The sequence below is a fragment of the Lontra canadensis genome, unplaced genomic scaffold (assembly GCF_010015895.1).
Source record: "Lontra canadensis isolate GAN:19392208 unplaced genomic scaffold, GSC_riverotter_1.0 scaffold98, whole genome shotgun sequence".
Classification (NCBI taxonomy): Eukaryota; Metazoa; Chordata; class Mammalia; order Carnivora; family Mustelidae; genus Lontra; species Lontra canadensis.
In genome coordinates, this window is record NW_022631092.1 from 1,180,304 (window position 1) to 1,198,872 (window position 18,569).

Genomic DNA, 18,569 nt, shown 5'->3' on the forward strand with positions numbered 1-18,569 from the left:
CTGCTTAAGTGTTACTCCTAGGTACTTTATTTTTGGTGCAAGTATAAATGGGACTGTTTTCTTTTCTTTTTTTTTTTTTATTTGACAGAGAGATCACCAGCAGGCAGAGAGGCAGGCAGAGAGAGAGGGGGAAGCAGGCTCCCTGCTGAGCAGAGAGCCCGATTCGGGGCTCGATCCCAGGACCCTGAGTTCATGACGCGAGCCGAAGGCAGAGGCTTAACCCACTGAGACACCCAGGCACCTGTTTTCTTAACTTCTCTTTCTGCTACTTCATTATTAGCATACAGAAATGCAACGGATTTTGTATCCTGAGACCTTACTGAATTCCTTTATCAGTTCTAGAAGTTTTTTGGTGGTCTTTAGGGTTTTCTCTACACAGTATCATGTAAACACTGTATTTCTTAAGAAAATGCTGCATGGATTCCTCTTTGGAGGCCTGCCGGTGACTTCTCCCCAGCTGGTGGCAGTACGGCTTGCCAAGCACCAGCCCTCCAAAGTGGGTGAGGGGAGTTGCCTCCCCTAGCCTCAGCCACCTCACTTCTGGGCACGACACCCAGGCCTCCAACTGCACCATCAACAGCACTCAGTGTTGACACTTACCTCCCCTCGAGAAATCAGACCATAGTCTGATGGCTGTTTCTATGTCAAATTTAATGCAATAGTGTTAAGAATCACTCTTAATTTCTAGAAAGAGAAGGTCACAGGCATTAAACATCCTTAGACTGCTGAAGACTGAAGGTCTGTGTGCCCTCAACATTCCTGTGCTGACACCTACCCCCAGAGTGGTGGTTTCGGGGGGGGCGGTCTTTGGGAGGTGAGCAGATGAGGAGGGCAGGGTCCTCGTGAATGGGATCTGTGCCCTTTTAAGAGGGAGACCAGAGAGCTTCCTCGTGAGGACACAGGGAGAAGAGGAGCCTGTGAACCAGGCGGGCACAGCCCTCGCCAGAGACCTAATCTGCTGGAGCCTTGAGCTTGGACTTCCGACTTCCAGAATTTGAAGAAGTAAACACGTGTTGTTTATAAGCCAGCCAGTCCGTGGTATTTTGTCACAGTAGCCCGAGCAGACTGAGGGACAGGCTTACCACTATTCAGAATTAACAACTCGCACACGGTATCCCTCAGTTGACAGTTTATTTTTTAAAAAACAGCACCCCAGTTCCCACATCTTCTTCCTTGGCCATCATTTTTCTTAACAGAAGAAGCTACGAAAAATTGGGGGGTGGGTATTATCTTTGCCAACTGACACATTTGCAGAGGATTCATGAATAATGATGATTTAAAAGCTCCTGGTTTTAATCCTGAATCAGGCAAAGAGCAGATGACAATATGAGAACAGATTTTGCTTACAACAATATCATAATACAACAGTGAATTATTACAGTGCAGTGGTTATAATTACGCTCACAATCGAATATTCACAGCCCAAACCCCAGACACACCAAAACCCCCCCCAACTGCTGACAAGCAGGGGGACCCGTGCAAGCAGCGGCCGTCCGGAGAGCAAACAGCAGACTCGGTAAGGCTTTGCTGGTAGCGGCTCTCAGCGCCCACAGCCCCCTGCTGCGCGGGGAGGCCCCGGGCCGCCCTCACTTTGAGTCTTGGTCTTTCTTTTCATCCAAAAGGGCCGAGCGGATCCCCAGCTTTTTCAGTTCCTCCACCAGGTCCCCATTTTGGTGCATCTGCAGGAGGATGTCACAGCCACCCACGAACTCGCCGTCGAGGTACACCTGCGGGATGGTGGGCCAGTTGGAGTAGTCCTTAATGCCTGCGGGGAAGAACACTCAGGTGTCACTTAGATGCTCGGAGCTGAACTGTGCATGGGGCAATCCGTTTCCTCCCGGGGTCCCCTACCGCGTCCCCCCCCCATCCTCGGGGAACCATGTGTCGGCCACGGAGTGGGAGCTTTAGTGAAAACCAGACCGCTATGTAAACCCTACCATTTCCGATTACCAACTGTGAGGTCGCCCCAAGTCGCTCAACTGTCTGCCTGTTTCCACCCCCGCCTCCCACCATTCTCCTGAGCATCGGGGAGGTGAGGCTCTCCCCGGACAGAGGACAGACGGTGAACAGGGACCGAGGGCAGAGAACCTGACCGGTGGATGCCATGGTCCCCCTTCCTCTGCAGTCATGGATTCTGTGCAACAAAACTTCAGCGCTATGACTTCCTTTCCAAATGGACCGCCTAACGTGGGTCCACCCCGGGAAGTCTGCCAAGCGAGGCAGGCCTCACTCAGGCTTCTTGTGCCCGTCTGGGTTAAGGAACACCACCAAGATGCTGTGTCACTGGGTTTTATTTTTAATAATCCTTTTGCCCAAAGAACAATCTCTATCCTAGGGCGGCCTACAGCCTTTACCCTCTTAAGCCCCTCGATGGGCTCTCCGTGGGGCAGGCTGATGGGGCTCGGCCCAGAATTCACAGTCACTGAGTCAAAGCAAGGAAAGGCCCGAAGTCCAGCTAATGTCCATGTCCTGGGCCACGGGGTGAGAGAGACGCCCTCCCTGTCCTCAAGGACAAGAACCTCAAGAACCGTGCGAACAGTTCTGAGGACACACAGAGATGTGGCACCTCCTAGGACACCCCGGCCAGGCGACCACTCTGTTCAGTTCCAGACCATAAGGCTGACGGTCTTAACAAGACAGAAGGAAGTAAATGTGGTTTCAGGCTTAAGACAAAAGATTACTCTTTCTTCATGTTCCTCTACCTCCTTCCTACAGATGAGATACGCTTTTAAAAATCCATCCATCCATAAAACAACTGTGTTGGTGCTATAAAGAGAGGCTGAGCAAAAGCATGGCATAGGAGAATTAACCACTATAGACCATAGTTGCTATTTTTATACTTCTATAGATAGGAAGGTATTTTTAAAAGGGCAAAATGAACAGACAAAATAAAACAGAGAAGTCAACAGATTCTTCAAACAAAATACAATACTACGCAAATTAAGAATCATTCAAGTGGTGGTTTTTGTGTAAATAAACTAAAAATACCAAAACTGGTCTTTGATATCCTATCATTTATGATCACTTGTTTTCCAAATAAAATCAGCCATTTGACTCATATCACAAGTCCTAAGATAATAATGTTTTCTTTTCTTTTAAAAGTCACTACCTTCTTAAAAAAAAATAGTGACTTTGCTCTAAACAGAGCACCAGAGAAGGCCCCCCACGGAGGGCTTTATCTTTCTCCTCTAGACTTCCTCTACGGAGAAAGGGTTACAATATCATAGGGCCCAAAAAACGTACTTTTTTTTTAACTTTTTTTTTTTTGAGGCGTAATTGACATATGACATCGTATCATTTCAGGTCTACAACATAATGACTTGATATTTGTATATATTACAAACTGATCACCACAGTAAATCTCGTTACCATCCGTGACCACATGCAGTTACAAAGATTTCCTCCTGTGATGAGAACTTTTGAGATCTAGTTTCTCAAAAACTTTCAAATGTGCAATACAGTATTATTAACTACAGCCATCATGCTGTACACTTCACCCCCAGAAAAGGACACTTCTAAGCCACTTTGGATGTCTTTAAAAATAAATAAATAAATCAGCTAGAGGTGCGGGGGTTACTAAAAAAGGGAAAATTCCATTAACCATCAGAATGTCGTTATAGTACCAAAAATCTAGATTTATTAGAATTTCTCAATGAATTCAAATTTTTATCTTGAATTCTGATATTTGGTGCAACACAGATGACTCAGCATAGAAGTCATAATTCTTAGAAACTTTCTTAAATATCTTCTATATTGTGGCATAAACCCTTTATGTGCATGATTTTCTATCTGGATCTTTTTCAATTAGTAACACATTGTGTTAAGCCTTCCAAGACAACAAATACGATTCTTTCAGTGACTGCCTAAATGAAACACAGCAAATTGATGAGACACCAAAAATCAAAATAAATTTGCCATCTGAGGTTCACTCCAACCACAAACATCCAATCCTAAAAAGTCATTTTTTAAAATCTCTGCAAAGTAGAATACTTTGCTCTCATCAATCACGTTCACAGTCCCACACTCACTCAAAGCTTTAGGCTTGTCTCGTTCATTTAAGCAGCACATCACTACAGAACACGTGTCCAGACTAGAGGGAAGAGGACACGTCACCGGAATCAACTGTCACCGTTAAAACTACCAAACAAGTGGGCTTTCCAACCAATCTGAACATGGGACACAACACAGCCATGTGCGAGGGAGACAGACACCTTCCAGACCCTAGGGCCATGCTCTCTTGCCTAATAATTTGTATTTCAAGAATTCAGGAGAACCTGGCGTCAGAGCCCACGATGGCATGTGACAGTGGCTATGGCGCCAACTAGCGGATAGTTTATCAAAATTAAACTTACCTGCTTCTTTGGTTTTATTTTTATTTATTTTTTTTTAATTTATTTATTTGACAGACAGAGGTCACAAGTAGCAGAGAAGCAGGCAGAGAGAGAGGAGGAAGCAGGCTCCCTGCTGAGCAGAGAGCCTGATGTGGGGCTCGATCCCAGGACCCCGAGATCATGACCTGAGCCAAAGGCAGAGGCTTTAACCCACTGAGCCACCCAGGTGTCCCCGCTTCTTTGGTTTTAGGGGAACAAACATTATAGGCAGCTGATATCAAGGCAAAGAGCTCTGGCATCTTGAAAATATACTATTTTCTATTTTTAAAGGTCTGATTACAGGTTTGAATATTTAAAGAAATATTCAAGTGATTCCTATAGCACAAAGCAAGTAACTTCTAAGAATAAAAGACCACTGTTCATAAGTTGAAAATAAAAAATGAATCCCATCAATTCATATGTAATCATTTAAACGTGGCTAACTTCTCTTGCTTTTTCATTTTCAAAAACTGTAACATACAATGACAGCTCTTCCAAATTTCACTCCAAATAACTCAGAATCAGAGAGAGAAACTCTGAAAAATTAGGAAATCGTATCCAAGAATGGATTTTTTTTTATTTTATTTTTTATAAAGATATAATATATTTTTATCCCCAGGGATACAGGTCTGTGAATCGCCAGGTTTACACACTTCACAGCACTCACCATAGCACATACCCTCCCCAATGTCCATAACCCAACTACCCTCTCCATAGCCCCTCCCACCACCAACCCTCAGTTTGTTTTGCGAGATTAAGAGTCACTTATGGTTTGTCTCCCTCCCAATCCCATCTTGTTTCATTTACTCTTCTCCTACCCCCTTAACCCCCCATGTTGCATCTCCTCTCCCTCATATCAGGGAGATCATATGATAGTTGTCTTTCTCCGATTGACTTATTTCGCTAAGCATGATACCCTCTAGTTCCATCCACGTCGTCGCAAATGGCAAGATTTCATTTCTTTTGATGGCTGCATAGTATTCCATTGTGTATATATACCACATCTTCTTTATCCCAACGTCCACAATAGCCAAACTATGGAAAGAACCTAGATGTCCATCAACAGAGGAATGGATAAAGAAGATGTCGTATATATACACAATGGAATACCAAGAATGGATTTTAATGGTAATCATATTTTACAGATGACAAGTGACAACGATTCAATTTGGGACAAAAAATATTGACTGCAAAGTTATATAACGGGGTGACACTAGAAATTGGGAGTAAGGAAGGAGGCGGTCTTATAAAATCAGTTCTACAGGCACCTACTGCCCCACTAAAAAAATGAATATTCCAAAGCATCAAACCACAGTGGGGGGGAAAAATAAGGGTATTAGAAAGTTCCCTTCCAGAACTTTCAAAAGGGATTTTTCAAAATTCATCACGTTTCAGAATATTAGACTTTGTTCCCAGTCTGGACAACAAAGGATAGGAGCACCACAATTACAGTTTTCCTTTCTCCCTGGAAGATTTTCACTGTAGGAGCAGCTTCGGAATCTGATGCAGATCAACTCTGCCTCGGGCAAGTCACAGGGCCTCCTCTGGCTTCCTAGAGAGAATGACAGCATCACAGGAGATATCTGAGCTAAGAGTAAGGGAAAGGCAGACCCTCCAGGGGCCAGTGCCAGAGTGAAGAGAGCACTGGATTCGAGTCAGCGGGCTGTGGCTTGCCAGCATGTAAATAAATGCAGTGTCAGATCAATCTGCTACTCTCTTAGCCTCAGTTTCCCTGCCTGTGAAGTGGGAATAACTATTTCCGGATTTACTGCAAAGATGAGATGAGATCTAACTGGTGATAGGGTTAAACTCCCACAATTCCAGGTACCAGCAGAGATTCTGTCCACCGTGATGTCCCGTACGCCATCCTTCCATCATGCTCCTCTGAGAAATACACGCAATGGGGACGAATGCAGAAAAAAATACCAATCCTGCAGCCAGGCAGCACGAAAATACTCATTTGCTGAGCTAAGGGTTTTGAATTTCATACTCTCTAAGAATTTTACACACATAGCCTCACTTAACCTTTGCAAAAATCCTACAGGGACTGCATAATTTTCTCTGTTTTACAGATGAAGAAACCAAGGCTCAGAGAGGTTATCTGACCAAAGTCACAGCGCTGGCAAGTGGTGGAGCCTGGATTTCCATCCAGGTTTCTGTGAGTCCGAAGGCCAGGTTCTAGACCGGCAGAGATGGCCTCTGGCCTGTGGCTGGCAAGTCACCCTAGCCCACGAACCATACTCACACTGCATGTGTATCCATGACACGGGGGACCGTCTCACACCTTTAACACAAACGGCATTGTGCTGTAGTTACTTTTTTTGCAATTTACCTCACGACTAAACACTGCATTCTCTGGGACACAGTCACATGGATGACATCTAGATCCAGCTCGTTTTAGCCACAATTTAGTTTCCCACCACGCAGCTTTATACCACAGTTTGTTTATCCAGTCTGCTAAGAGACCAAGACCCCCTCTTGCTAATTTTTCTTTATTACAAGCAACACGTCAATGAATATCCTTTTATCTGTCTTCTAACTCAAACGCAGGGGCTTCCTCTCTGGAGAAAGGGGTGGCAAACTATGGGGTTTGGACTGTCTGTGGTCCACTTCCTATTTTTGTATATAAAGTTTTATTGGGACTCGGCCACACCCACCCATCAGGTACTGTTACAACCGCTTTCACGCCACCGCAACAGAGCAGGATCCATGCCATGGAGACTGTGCGGTCCACACAGACTGAAGTATTTCCTCTCTGGCCCTTTACAAAGAAAGTCTGTCAACCCCCACTCTAGACTGTGTGCCCAGGAGAGAAGCAGCTGGGTCTTCAGCCATGTTCACCTTCAACTTGACCCGGTACTGACAGTTACTCCTCCCATGTGCTGGTACCTTTTTATACTCTCATCTGCGGCATAGAATACATCTGCCACACGAGCCCAGAAACACCATTTGTTAATGTGACTTCTAACATTTGCCACTGTCACAGATTTGTTTCTGTTGCTTAAACTCCCCGATGCTGAGCATAGTTTCAAATACATAAACACTCGACAACAGGATAATGACTATTCATTCTACAGATGATCTGAACAGGTAGAAATTTCACAGTGTTTATGTTTTTAAGAGCATTGGACAGAGTTTAAAAGAGGTATATATAAAAGAAGGATTTACTTATTCATTAAAACATTCACTGAAGGGCATCTGCATGGCTCAGTCAGTTAAGCGTCCCACTGGTTAAGTGTCTGACTCTTGGTTTCAGCTCAGGTCATCATCTCAGGGTCCTGGGATCGAGCCCCGCATCAGACTCTGCGCTGGGCAAGGAACCAGCTTAGGATTCTCTTTCCCTCTGCCTCTCCCCTCACTTGTGCACATGTGCACTAGCGCTCTCTTGCTCAACATAAATAAATAAAAAGCTTTTTTTTTTTTTTAATAAATAAAAGCTTTAAAAAAAGAATCACTGAAAGCTTGCTCTGCATAAGCAATATACAGGGTCCTCAGGCAGTGGCATAAGACAAGTTCCCCCTTTTCGGGAGGGCAAAATACTATGCCCAGACATGCCTGATCTCAAATGTGGTTTTAAAAAATAAAAGATTAGAAACTAGATCCAAATGTTAATAATGGTGGATATAGAATTACAGGTAATTTCCCTTTATTGCCTTCAGCGTTTCCAAGTTTCTTCAATGAGCAAGTCAGGTTTACAACAGAAAATGAAAGAGATTCTTTGTTAGACCAGGATTAGGGTATGCTGACACCTGTCCACTGGGACCCGGTCCCTCTGTGGCCACCTTCTGTGTTCTTCCAGGTCAACAGGAGAAAGATAAGACCTGAGGAAGACCTCACACTCGTCTCTGCTCCCTGGGTCACAGGCCAAGCTGTCTCCACATCACACTTCAGGGACCCGGCCCCCAGAACAGGAAGACAGCTTCTGTGGGTGTTCCCTGGGCTCTGGGTCCTTTGTAAAGCTCTGGCACAAGAGAAAAGGAAAGGCAGTTTTGCAGGAGCCCCTCTCTAGTTACAAGCGGTGACCTTGGATCTGGGAAAGGTGCACAGATATATCTGCGGCTAGCAAAAGCAAGCATCAGACAGCCTGTCAGCTTCTCTCCGTAAAACTCAAGGGTGCAGAGAGCAAAGAGATGAAGAGTGTTCGTGTTTTTATCGAGTCTTACCCTGACTAAACTCATCCACACCGCGGGAACGAGCTCACACCACCGTGCCCCAATCTGAGGGTTAATATTGGCATGCATGCTTATTTTTCCAAGCCACAAAAGAGGTGTGTGTTAATGTCCAATATATACGCAACACATTTATTGACCAAGATAATAATCTGGTATGAAACAAACTGGGAATGAAAATGATGAAACTCAACGCTCAAAAAATTTAAGGGCTAAATTCTTGTTGCTGTTGCTTGAACACCGGAACGTTAGCCGGGAACCTCAGCGCTATGTGTAAACCTTCTTACTTCTGCTCCTACTTTCTTCTTACACTCCAGTACACCCCCATCTCCAATTAGGTTAAACGGGAGACACAGGGCACCTGGGTGGCTCCGTCAGTTGACCAGCTGCTCAGGTCGTGATCTCAGGGTCCTGGGATCGAGCCCTGAGTGTGGCTGCTCACTCAGACGGGGGGAGGGGGGGTCTACTTGAGAATTCTCTCTCCCTCTCTCTCTCTGCCCCCTCCCCACTGCATATGCACACTCCACACGCTCTCTCTCTCTCTCAGATAAATAAATAAATAAATCTTTAAAAAGACTGGTGTTGTGAGTTGAATTGTGTCCCCCGAAAAACTATGCTCAAGTCCTAATTTCCTGTCCCTCCCCTCTGCGTTCCCTCTCTAAAATAAATAAATAAATAAATTTACAAAAGATAAAAATAAACAGAATAGAAACCACAAACCAAAGACCCTCAAAACCTTATACTAAGCAAGCTATCACTGACATGACTTTTTATTAACAGCCCTACTAGCCTGCCCTGTGGCAAGGTCCCTGCTGAAAAACTGCAGAGTAGTTTCTCCTATCTTATCTTTGAAGCAGAGCAGCCACCGCTGAGTGAAGACTGCAGCCATCCCCCTACCCCCCCACCTTGTACGAAAAACACACCCCACGGCCTGGGTGCCGGTGCACCCAGCAGCCAGTGACACTCTAGCAGGCAAACAAACAAGGACCAGGAGGCTACTACAGGGTAGCATCACACAGAGCGGGTCATGGTATCCTGCCTACCGTCCTCCTAGTTTCCACCCATCCAAACCGAGAGTTTTCCCCAGGAATTAATCTGCGGAAAATATACTTCCTCTGAGAACCATTAAGTCCCAATGATAAAATACCTCCCGCTGAGTGGGTGCCTTCTGTGTTCCGGATAAAATGATGGGCACTTTCTAAAAAGATTTACTTTCTCTATTTTTCCTCATCAAACCTTTGTCAAGTTTGGTTTCATTATCGTCCCATTACCGAAAAGGAAAATGCAGTAATGGGACTTGCTTAGGGTTGCCCGGCTACTGGCTGCAGCGGGATTCCAGCCCCAAGTCTTTCCACCACACCAGCCTGTCCGGTCAAGGAGGGAAGACTAGGACTGATCATTTCAACTGCAGAATAACAGTCCTAAGTACATAATAACAAACTCCAGAATTCTACATGTAGAATAACAGGGAACCTGGTGCCCGGTAAAACTGTTTTCAGAACGCTGTAACTAAAGAACAGCAGGGGCTCAGAGAGATGCCAGGACCCCTACTGGAGGTTTCTAACGGGAATGCAGGATACTAAGCCACCCTCCAGGAAGTGCAGGCACAGCCTCCCCATTTCTCCACCAACTCTGACCAAGGGCCCTAGCCAAGGAGCAGATCTATGTACTCCACTGGCCCCGTCCTCCTCCCCCACTGAGATACTTATAAGGTTCCTGGAACGGTGTTCCGCAGAAAAGGTACTATTAGCTGTCAGGGCCCCCCCTCCTTCCCCAAGCCAGCGACAAGCCACCGGACCTGTTGCCATCTGGCCGCACACCCTGATTGGCCCCAGGTTCCCTGAGATCCAAGCTCGAGTTAGCTAGGGCCCAAGGGTCATTCCTCATCCCTCTCTGCACAAGCCTCTCTCTCCAAGCCCTAGACCCCCACAAATCCCTCCCTGGCCTCAAGGATCTAAAAATAAAGTTCATGCCTTTTCCTTCCACACCAAGTGATCCCAACGAAGACGAGTCCAAAAGCTGTGTCTACCCCCTCTTTGTAGCAACACAGGATAGCTCCTGACACCCCCAGCCCTGAGGCACCAGCCTCTGACCCCACCGCCTCTGATAAGGGCAGCACCGGCCCTTCCTCTACCATCAACAGCACCAAGAGACAGGCCAACTCACTCAACGTGTCCCCCAAAGTGCCTGCCTTCTAGTGGTTCTTACAGGATCCCTCAGGCCCCTCTTTCCCCACCACTCTCCTCGGACCGAGCCTGAGCGATCTGGCCCCAAAAGGCCTCTCTCGGCTCCGCGTGGGGACAGCGGAACCGCTAGAACTTCCCCAATGTCCAAGCTGACAAGAGTACCAGATGCCCAGATCCTCAAGACCCACTTCAAGTCAACGATGCCCCTACCCGACCCCGAACACAGCGCAGGAGCCGGTGCCCCGACCCCACTCGAACCCCCAGACAGAGCCCGCGCCGCCCAGCCCCGCCCCGCCGAGCGGCCTCTGCCCGTCGCCCCCCAACCGGCGGGCCCTGACCTTGCCGGAGCTGGGGGTCGTCCAGCACGTTGTAGGCCGCGTAGTCGCGGACGCCGTGCAGCCGGAGGATCTGCACCACCGCGTTGCTGAAGCCGCACTGGGGCTGCTCCGGGGTCCCCTTGAGGAAGACCACCACCTTGTCCTTCTTCACCAGCGCGTCCAGTTGCTCCGCCGAGCCGCTCCCGCCGCCGCCCGAGCCCGCCGCCCGCACGCCAGGGCCCCGCAGGCCGCCGCCGCCCGCGCCGCGCCCCGAGCGGAGCAGAGCCGCTGCCACCCGGCCCAGGGATCCACTCATGCCCACGCGCTCGCCGGAGCCTTCGACGGCCCGGGCCCTCCGCTAGCCCCCCCGCCCCCCAGCCTTCCCCCGGCCCGCGGCAGCCCGGCCCGCCCCCCGGAAGATCTCATTGGGCCGGCTCCGAACTGCTCCACATGATTGGAAAACGCTAGCCCGCACTTTACTCGATTCTACCAATCATGTGGCTCGGCCGGCCCCCGACAGATTGGAGGCCGTCCTTAAATCAGAGCGGCACCCTACGGCCTTCCTATTGGCCGCTGCCTGTCGCTTTGTCAGTTGATTGGAGAGAGTGAATGTCCATCAGCGTCACGCTCCGAGGCAAGGAGAGGCCAAACCAGGGGGAAGACGACTTCCTCCGAGGGTAGATGGGCCTGCTGGGATACTCCCGGATGACTAGGGAAGGCAGTGGGCGGGTTTCGGCGTTCCGGGGAACGCCGGGAAGGGGTCACATCCAGGCGGTGGTTCCGGTTCCGGTGTAGGCGGCAGTTGAGTTGCCGTGGCAACGCGGTAGCCGGGCGGCTGGTTCCAGCGTCTGGGGTGGCGACGCGGCCGGAGCCGGTCCGGTCCGCCTTTCCCAGCCTAGGTGAGCGATCCCGGTGCCTCCGTAAGGCCGTGGCCGAAAGCGGCCGTTCGTGGTGGGGACGGGCCGGGGCCAGGTTCTCGCGGCCGGGACTCCCGGGTCGAGGCGGGGGCCACGTGTCCCGGCTGTCCGTCGGCCCCGCAGCCGGCGTGGGAGCAGAGGCCCACACCCGGCCCCAAGGTTCCCGTCTCCACCGCACGGCTATTTCTCCAGAATAACTATTATCTTGAAAGTGTGTGAGGTGCCCTCGTGTGCGTGAGCCCCTCCGGGTATGTGGCTTCGTGGGCTTTGCAGGCCTCTTTAGTCCTTGGAGCCTAAGGCCCAGGAAAGCTTTGTTGAACGGGGAGCTAGGAGGGAATTGGTTCGCGGGACAGAGGTTTCCTGGGCTGCTGCTGCGTGCCGGGCATGGTGCCAGCGCGGGATGCCCAGAGCTGGTAGTCGGCTGGGGAACTGCGAAGCGGGTGCAGAAGAGGGCTCGCTGCTTCCTCTGTTCCCCATTGTACGCATGGCACCTTGACATGCATTCATTCTCTGGTTTACTGATTTCCCTCCCAGGCACTGGAGTGAACTCACTGCTGCATCCTCACCGCGTAGAGCGGTGCTTGGGACGTGGCACGTGTGCCTGCTGGTGGAATGAAGGGTTCCGGAAGCTCGGGACTCCGGTGAAACCATCTGTGGTCTTGGAGCCGCGCAGGGTTGGTGGTACCCTGGGGCACACCAGACCTGCAGAGAAAGCATACTCCGGAGGAAGCTGAGGCATGACTGCTCAAGGGCCAGCGGTTCTATGTGCAATTTTCCTCGGATAGTCCTGCGTACTGTTGCCACGGTGATAATGACTGTGCCGTGTCGTTATCTATCCACCGACAGTAAGAGAAGCCTCGCAGTCGAGATATTGTTTAACAGACGGAGTGGTTTCTGTTGGACACTAAGTACTGCTACAAATTACTTAAATTAAAAAAAAAAAAAAAGCACATTTTAAAAATTGTTGCTGGAGGTGACCTGCTTCTGTTTTGGAGGTTCTCAAATTTAAAAGCAGAAAATGAGCCGGAGTACTGTTAGCAAGTACTCTTGGAAATACTCATTCAGCATGAAAGTTGAACCTTAGTGACAGGGAATAAATTCAAGATGCTACTCAGAAGTGCTCCTCCGTGACCTGTTTATTTCAGCCTCATTGATGTTATGGATGTGCGATCGTTTTCTCCTGGGGGACCCAAAATTGATCAGCTCCTTACAGAATGCTTTTTTTTCTCCCCCAGATTCGTGGATTCCAGGTAAATCAGAGGAACAAGTGACATGAACAGGAATGTGTAGGAAGTGTGGGGATGCTGAAGCCCCCAGCAACAACAGGTCTTTTTGCAGAAGACCTGGTCTGGGGCCCTTATGTTAGAGAACAGATTATTGGGAACAGATTCCCAAATCACCTCACTTTTCCTCAGGCTTATGTTGTAGTAAGTTTGGGTGTGTTTGTTTGTTTTTTTAAATAAATGTTGATAATTCCTGAAAATCTCAAACTGTTCGTTTCCTGCTCTAAACTGATCTACTTTTGTATTGAGTGGAGTAGAGAGAAGAGCTTGCAGACTTACCGAAGGCAGAGACGTGGGCCCGTGACAGGGAGTAAACTGTCCCTTCCCCTAGTGTGTAACAGTGGCTTGGAAGCATAGTTGTCGTTCTTAGTTATCACACATTATTTATTCAGTGGAGAACAGAGCTGCTGTTGAAGGTGACGAGTAAACCTGGAGCAGGAACACTACAGAGCTTGTGTTCTTCAAACCTACAGTAAGTTGAGTTCCCGTGTGCAGTAGAGCCCAAGAATGTGCGTGAAACCTTGGGATATGGGAAAGCCTGTCTGTGCCCCTTCAGGAGGCTCAGTGGGCAGCGTTGATGGCAGGATCAAAGGCAGGAGGATAAATCAGGTAGCTAAACCAAAGACATGAAAACTGTAGACCTAAATTTTAAGTTTTTACTAAAGCATCCACAAATATAAAATACTATGTATATTGAACACATTCCTTTCTGCTTTTAATCTCAGAACCACCCTTGGAGTATTGGCACCAAACATGGTGATTTAAAGCACTTGGGTGGCTCAGGCAGTCGAGCATCCAACTCTTGATTTCGGCCTGGATCACGATCTCAGGGTCATGAGATCAAGACCCCCATCTGGCTCTACGGAAGTCTGCTGGACATTCTCTCTCTCTGCCCCTCCCCCTGCTCATGCACACTCTAAGTAAATAAAATCTTATAAATAAATACAGAAATGGAAAAAACTGGTGTTCAAAATATTTTTCTCAAAGCATCAAACTCTTATGTATAATTTGGCATTTCAGTTTTCAGGATTCTCTTTAGAATTTTTATTATGACTGAATCACTATATTGCATACCTGACCCTAAGTTAACTATGCCAGGATTAAAAGAGAAAAAAATTCTGTAATGAAAACATGATAAAAATAGACCTCTTAAGCGGTTGTCAGAGATCTGCACTTACGCTCCCAAGTGTTTGGGTGTTTTGAACACATAAGTTAGTAATCTCTATCAGTCTGTCATCTCCCACCTGGACATTAGTGAGAGGGTGGGGGTGGGAAGAACACAGAAACTTACCTGAATCCTGGGATTTGGGTCACAAAGTGTAATTAGACCACAAACTCAATAACCATGCCGTGTATAAACATGCTGACTCAAGCATCCTAAAATGTTTTTCTCCCTGTGCTTATTTATAGATAACGTTTTACTATATTTGGAAGAATGTCTCCTTTCTACCCACCCCTCCGAAGGCAAATTCACCATGAAACCTATGGTTAAAAACCTTACAAATGTGAGCTCATTTCTTCTATATAACAGCCCTCAATGAAGAGTCAAGGTTGTTGAGCCTAAGACGACCCATTATTTGAACACCCAGCATCATTTGTGTCTGTATGCTGACCTCAGTATTAAAGTCCCTGCTTCATTCCTGCGAAGAGGGTGTGTTTCTGTGCCTAGCACATGTGCTACAGACATGGGCGGCCCAAGCCAGCCGGAGCATTCTAGAAGAGTAATTTTAAGAGAGAAGTGGCTGCTTGGACTCCACAGGGGGTTGAACCACCCAACATTCCTGAGTTAAAATAGCATTTGAGACCCACAGTTCCACAGACATGAGCTGGAACCTGAACCCTTTCTTGGCGTGCTTGGCTGCTATCCGGTAACTTTATAGCATCACCACAATCATGGAATTAGCTCGATTCCCCAGCTCCCCTAAGAATGGTGAAACGTGTGAGAAACCCAGGCAATACCCAGCCTTCTGAGAGCATTTTTGCCAATCCCTCGTGCCAAGATAGAAATGCCTTTTGGGTGCTCATTCCCTCTATCTGACAAGACAGCTGGTTTTATAAATCCTACTCTGGCCATGGGAGTGGCTTCAGTCGTGCTAATCTCTGTCCCACGGCTGGGGGGCTCCGCCTAGAGACAGGAAGACTGGCCTCATTAGGGCCCCCTTCCATTGGTCCAGCTCTCCTCGTCTGGGTGAAATGAAGAGAAACACGGTGTGCTGTAAATTGGGTTCGCTGAGTTTAGAACAGAACTTGGGAGATCCAGGAGGAAGCGGATTCTCTAAAGAAGAATTTCTGAGAAGCCTGGATGCCACAGCAGCCTCTGATTCTGTGCTGGGATTTGTGAGGCCTGGGTTCTAGGACTGACATCGCTTAGACTTAAAAGTTTCTTCTCTTGGAGATTTTCCACCCCTCCTATCTTCCCCTTCCGGAGTTTGGGAAAATTGTGTTTGTGACGTCTGCAAAAGGTTTTGTCTATTCCAAAATGTCTTTATATGAGGGCTGCAGGGTTTTAGGAAAGGTATTTGTACTCCATTCTGCTCCCAAACAGTTACCCCCCAGATAATACCATCTTCCTTCTTGCATGTACGGCATATCATGTGTTCTTGTACATGAACTCACTTGAACCTTTCATTAACTCCAGTGGTTCCCAAATTATGTTCTCTTTCCAGCATTTGTTTATAACATCTTTTTGGCAGACTAGAGCTCTTTGGGTTCCTCTATGTGTTTTGTTGCTTTCAAAGCACTTTTTTTTTCCCTTGCTGAATCATAGTATCACCAGCAAGTCCTGAAGAGAATCAAATATTCCTGAATTAGCTTTGCTGCATGTGTATCTGGGGGATACAGATGTGATTTGTAGACTCTGTGAAACTAAAATGGCCACAATTTCAGTCCAAAAATCCTTTGGCGGGGGGTAGGGATCAACATAGCTTTTCACTTCGGAAGTTTTGTGGTCCTTTGTCCCCATGCTGCTTTTCTACAGGCCCGAACTCTGCTGTAGACTTTTAAAATCAGGCATGGACTGCACGATGCTTTATTGAAAACTTCATTTTATTCAGAAGAAAACCCAAATCATAACCTCCTCAAAGGTAATAAGAAATAAATGGTAATCAGGAACCATGTGAAGACTTGATTAAAAGTGATAGAATGATTGTTGATTTTTCCTCACTGTCTGTTTAATGAAATCTTTTATGTTTTGCATTATGTGGGGTGTTGTTTGTTTGTTTGCCAGGAGGTAGTTTCCAGAGCACAAACTGTTACTGTATTCCAGCAGCTTCTGAGAAGGTTCCTAGACCCCAGGGTGTGAAAAGCAAGCAGCCAGTGTTGCGTGTCAAACCTGTTATGAGATTTATCTGTTTGCAGAAGGTCTCCCTCTGATGATCACCCGGTGTTTGCAGCCAGAGGAACATTTAGAAAAGTTTCATTGTTTTCTTTTGAGTGATTGCTAAGATGTATTTCCAAGGCCATAAATACTCTTGAGGATGCATCAGAATTTCACTTTGTACTTCAGCCTTTGAGTCTGAATCATTTCATGCTCTCAATTAAATCTTGCCATCGTGGGGCTCCGTTGCTCCAGCTTCTGCAACAATCCATCATCGGAGGAAGGGAAATCACCCCAGTTTGACAGAGAAGGGAGGGGCGGGGGTGGCTGCGGCAGGGGTTGGAAATGGGTGGAGACTTTAACTGTTTGTTTTCCTTTACAGAGAAAAGTTAGAGAATTTTTTTTTCCTTTATGGCCAGAAAAATCCCTTTTGTTAATTCTAACTTTATACTTTCTGAGAGTGTAGCCTACAGAGATACGATTAATTGATATCAAATTTCTGTAAGCTGGAGTTGGAGAGTTTTAATAAAAGACTATGTTATAAACCAATTATACTCTGTAAAGGGTAAAAAAAGGAAGGGGAAGCACTTTACAAAAATTGGGTGACCAAGAGAATTGTGTGTGAGAAGCCTTGAGGACACGGCGAACGTATTTCAGGGCCTTCTCCCCGCCCCGCGCAGATCTGCAGCCACATGGCCTTCTGCGGGGACCTCTGTCTAGGAAGCACTAAGTTTCTGATACAACCCCATGGGGGATGAGAGAGACTCCTGTGGGTTCGTCTCCCTTCATCCCACGCAGCTGCTGCCCTGTGATAGTTCACCCATCCTGCTGGCCGGGGTCACGGCCAATAGTATCTTTTTACTTGAAGGGACTTTTGTTCATGTGCAAAAGTAAAACATGTGTCTTTAAAGATCATGGGTCTTTCTAGGCACTTCCCGAGTGTCTGCCTTTCCCGGACAGGCCGGTAGGGGGCGCTGGTCTACTTGGGAAGCCAGGTCGGTCCTCGGTCCCCGCACGCAGCGTCCGGGAAGCCATCCGCTTGCCGGCTTCCAGGCAGAGTCCCTCCGTCCTCAAGGCCCCCTGTTGCTCTAGGGAAGGGCTAGCTTGCTGACTTCTCTAACAGGACAGTCACGACGCATGAGCCGTAAGCTCAAAAGGCTAACACTAGGGGCAGGAAGAAGCAGGGAGTGCCAGGTTACCGGGAGATTGTATGAAAGAAGCAGCAGACTCTGGGGTTTTGTCTGGATTTGTTGTTTGTGTTTGGTAAAGCAACATTCTGGAAGCATTTGATGTGCGCGGGCCAACCGCCGTCACATGTCACTATGCCTTGGGTTTTAGAGCCTCGTAAAATAATCCCAAGTCACCAAGAGAAGAACAGTATTCCCCAGGCTTTGGTTGGGAAGTCCGGGAAACAACATAGACCCAATTGCCTGTGCAAATTACACACGCATGCTTGGTCAAAGGGGTGTGTTAAAAAATAAACTTCAGGGATTGCCTGGGTGGCTCAGTTGGTTAAGCAACTGCCTTCGGCTCAGGTCATGTTCCCCAAGTCCCGCATCGGGCTCCCAGCTCCATGGGGAGTCTGCTTCTCCCTCTGACCTTCTCCCCTCTCATTCTCTCTTTCTCTCTCTCTTTTTCAAATAAATAAATAAAATCTTAAAATAATAATAATAAACTTCAGGGGTCCCTGGGTGGCTCAGTTAGTTAAGTGTCTGGCTGTCGGTTTTGGCTCAGGTCATGATCTCACCATCCGGGACCCAAGCTCTCTGTCCGGCTCTGCACTCGGCCGGGAGTCGGCTTGGGATTCTCTCTCTCCCTCTCCCTCTGTGTGCATGTGCTCTCCTGTTCTTTCTCTCTCCTCTCTCTCAAACAAAAAAAACTTCAAAGGAATACTTTCCTCCATCATTATGCCAGATAAACAATATTATTTGACTTCTATTAGGTACCTACCGTCTATTAGTTCATGTTAAGCCCCTTAGAAATACGAAGTTTAATTAGATGGGGAGGGACT

The 18,569-nt window shown here is 47.5% G+C and overlaps 1 protein-coding gene and 1 non-coding gene across 2 annotated transcripts; one reads left to right on the forward strand and one right to left on the reverse strand.

Annotated features, from left to right (window-relative positions):
- Positions 1 to 1,114: 1,114 nt before the first annotated feature.
- On the reverse strand, positions 1,115 to 11,389 carry GLRX5 (glutaredoxin 5). Its single transcript, XM_032837385.1, has 2 exons — positions 11,064 to 11,389; positions 1,115 to 1,765 (listed from the first exon to the last, which is right to left on the reverse strand). Exons 1-2 carry the CDS (start codon positions 11,356 to 11,358, stop codon positions 1,587 to 1,589), a joined length of 474 nt encoding a protein of 157 aa, XP_032693276.1. The 5' UTR covers positions 11,359 to 11,389; the 3' UTR covers positions 1,115 to 1,586.
- A 1,218-nt stretch (positions 11,390 to 12,607) lies between these two features.
- Positions 12,608 to 12,881, forward strand: LOC116855113. The gene has a single exon (XR_004380286.1).
- Positions 12,882 to 18,569: the final 5,688 nt, after the last annotated feature.

Bases quoted from the DNA above. Each gene is read 5' to 3' on its own strand.
- GLRX5 (XM_032837385.1), bottom strand. From the start codon at position 11,358: ATGAGTGGATCCCTGGGCCGGGTGGCAGCGGCTCTGCTCCGCTCGGGG. The intron at 1,766-11,063 runs GTCAGGGCCCGC...TCTTCCCCGCAG, and splicing joins CGACCCCCAGCTCCGGCAAG to GCATTAAGGACTACTCCAAC.